The sequence below is a fragment of the Clinocottus analis genome, unplaced genomic scaffold (genome assembly GCF_023055335.1).
Source record: "Clinocottus analis isolate CAN_PGR_092001 unplaced genomic scaffold, fCliAna1.0.p SCAF_377, whole genome shotgun sequence".
Classification (NCBI taxonomy): domain Eukaryota; kingdom Metazoa; phylum Chordata; class Actinopteri; order Perciformes; family Cottidae; genus Clinocottus; species Clinocottus analis.
In genome coordinates this window covers 3,897-7,077 of record NW_027176128.1, presented here as the reverse complement: position 1 = coordinate 7,077, position 3,181 = coordinate 3,897, and the positions used below count along the sequence as shown (strand labels likewise).

Genomic DNA, 3,181 nt, shown 5'->3' with positions numbered 1-3,181 from the left:
TCTCAATTGTATGCAATATCAATTCTGTCACCCTAAATGACATTTATTAAATGGTGATCTGTGTTGGCCTCCATTTCATTTTACTTTCTGCTAACAATGTGACATAACCAAGGCATTGGTTATAAAAAGGTTCATATTGTGTTTTTAATTTTTTTTACAAACAGTGGATAGGCAAAGAACAACCAATAGAAAACAATCAAACATAGACCAAAACCCCCCAAAAAGCAAAGCATTACAAGTCTGGTATATTTGCAGTAGTGTATTGATTTATTGTTCCATTATTTTGCCATAACAATATTTTGTATTATTCACATTCAGACACATACATATATATATGCAATATACAACTTCTGTGTCATAATGTAAAACAAATTCATTCACCAAAGGTTAAACATAAACCAAAGAGAACACACTCATATGGTTAAATACACCAACATACATACATACACCAACAAGCCTATATCATATACAACAATCATGAAGTTAAGTAAGGCATGTCAGATTAAACGAACATAAGTAACCACTATCAAACTTTTCCTGTCGAACAACAATGAAGAATCATAAGAATTTGCATATTTAATAGAATTTGACAATGTCCCAATACGTTGCTGTGCTTTTGGAGTTGTAAAAGCTGTAGTGGACGCGATTGTTTTTGTGGTAGTGGGTGTGGATTTTGCTAGTCACAGGCTTTTTTATATCGTATATACACCAAACCTGGTTGGCATGAATTGATTTTGGTTTCTCCATTGACACAGCTGTAATAAGAACGTTTGTCATAATAGCAAAGGTCGTATGAATCTTCTCTTCTGTGACAGAATCTTTTCATTGGCCCCTGAGTTTAAGGATATGTGGCATATTCACAGCGATCGTTGACACTGTCATACACCAAACCTGCTTGGCATGGCGCAATGTAGGTTAATCCAGCTACACAGCTGATGAAAGAACCTGTGTCAGCAGGGTTAGCGTAGTTCCCATCTGATTTTCCTTGACAGAATGGATTGGTTTGAGCAGCACGGACACAGACATAACAGGAAGTGCTGAACTTCAAACCTAATGGGCACTGAATGATGGTGCTCAATCCATTTGCACAGCTGATAAAAGAAGCTTTGTCAGCAGGGTTAGGGTGGTTCCCGTCTGCTTTTCCTTGACAGAAGGAACCGGGTAGATCAGGATGGACACAGACCCCTGCGGAGGAGCTATACACCAAACTTGTTGGGCATTGGATTTTGTAGGGTTTTCCATTTGAGCAGCTGATGAAAGAACCTGTGTCAGTAGGGTTAGGGTGGTTCCCATTTGCTTTTCCGTTACAGAAGTCTGCCGGAGGTGAACCAAGGCAAGGTAAACCTAAAATAATTAGAGTCAGATATGTGTTAATAGCTCTTTAACCGTGAAAGAGCACACATTTTCACTCAAAATAACACAAATGTATGAATGTAATAAAAGTGGATTACATTAAAGATGATAGCATTGAATCGTATAAACACCGAAAACCACTCCTACTTCCTGGTTTTCCAACAATTGTTGAGTTAAAGACATAATGTATTGAATAGTAAGACTGCATGTTAATTATGAATTATACATGTAATAAACTTACCCAAGCTGGCGATGATCACACAGAGACCTTGAAAGTTACAGACTGGTTAGTATGGGCTTTAAACTGAGTTTAACAGGGACCTGTACCACAAAGTGAGTTCAACACACTCATGGTATGTTTCGGTTATCTGGTTTAACTAACATAAACAACTGCAAAGTTAAACAGACAAATAAAGGAAGGACAGCTGGCAAGAAATTGCCTACTGTGTTAATGCGTAAATTAATCATAATAATAATATAATATCACGGCTTCATATAGGGCCTAATAGCTCTGGCTATATTTATATGTGTGTATGAACGTGTTGCTTGAAAGTATTCTTCAAGCGCGTATGACAATACTTTAAAAACTTGAAAAAACATGTACATGATCAGTGTGCCTTACCTGCAGTTAGGGTGAGCTTGTACATGTTGGCACTGTGTGGGTAAAGAGAAAAGAAATATTTGATTAATATGCAGCGGAAGAAATATGAACATAATTATGAATTCGACAAATCCTCATCCTGAGCTATTTTTAATAAGAAGGTCCCACAAAAAATGTTAAGTCAGACAACTTGCTGTATTGTCGTTAGAAAATGGGTCAGTTTCATCTTCTGTGGTTGTTCCAGCAGTGCCACAAAGCAAAGGTTTAATTAAAGTATTGGAACAATCATTTTTTTCAAACAAGTGGTGTATTTTGCTAAAATGATGTAGCCAACAGCCACCAATGTCGTCAGCCCACAACAAAATATCAAGGGCTATTCTCCAGTCTTACCAAGATTAACATTTAAATCGTCAAATTTAGTGACCAGAATTGAGAGAAAAAAATATACAATACTGCTATCAAATGCCAAAGATATAAGTATATAGAGTGGGAAGGACAAGGTGGTGCTCGGCATCTACCCACACATACAGTACCCTCATATGCATGTAGCAATAAAAAGGAAATCAGATTTTGTAAGATGAAAGTCAAAGGAATACTCACAAATGGTGAAAGAAGCACACTGTCTCTCTGCTGTGACTGATGTGTGACAGACGTAGTTCTCCGATTGTTTATATAGGTAAAGAGCTGACAGGGTGTGGCGATTATGAAGAACAATGTTCCAATCTTGCAATTATGCTGAATGGATCTGGCACAGAAGTAAAGTGGAACGTTTTGGAAAAAGATCAAAAATCCAGCCCCAGAACGACAATGTATAGTTAATAGCAATGACGCAGAAAGGTGTGTCTGTCAGGACGTTTTGGAAAAAGATAAAAAATCCAGCCCCAGGACAACAATGCATAGTTGATAGCAGATGTCAGAGGAGCGGCCAGACTGGTAAGTCAATTAACCAGTTGTTACTAGAGAGGTGCAAGAGCATCTCAGAACCCACAGCATGTAGAACATTGAAGCAGATGGGTTAAAGAAGCATAAAGCCACATCGGCTTTAATGTTTTTCAGGCCAAAGACGCCCAAACTGATAGAGAGATGGAGCAGAGACCCACTCTTATGTATATTTAGTGTACAATTGTGTTTTATATTAAATTAGTTCTAGTGCCACGTATAAACACACCTTGTCATTGTGCATTCAATACTAAGCTAGTCAAACTTTCTGCCTGAAAGATAACATCT

The 3,181-nt window shown here is 37.6% G+C and overlaps 1 protein-coding gene across 1 annotated transcript; it reads right to left on the bottom strand.

Annotated features, from left to right (window-relative positions):
- Positions 1 to 244: 244 nt before the first annotated feature.
- On the bottom strand, positions 245 to 2,610 carry LOC137799681 (chondroitin proteoglycan-2-like). The gene is made up of 4 exons (XM_068596471.1): positions 2,555 to 2,610; positions 1,976 to 2,007; positions 1,595 to 1,621; positions 245 to 1,344 (listed from the first exon to the last, which is right to left on the bottom strand). The coding sequence occupies exons 2-4, from the start codon at positions 1,998 to 2,000 to the stop codon at positions 839 to 841; spliced, it is 558 nt and encodes a 185-aa protein (XP_068452572.1). The 5' UTR covers positions 2,001 to 2,007; positions 2,555 to 2,610; the 3' UTR covers positions 245 to 838.
- Between the last annotated feature and the right edge of the window lie 571 nt (positions 2,611 to 3,181).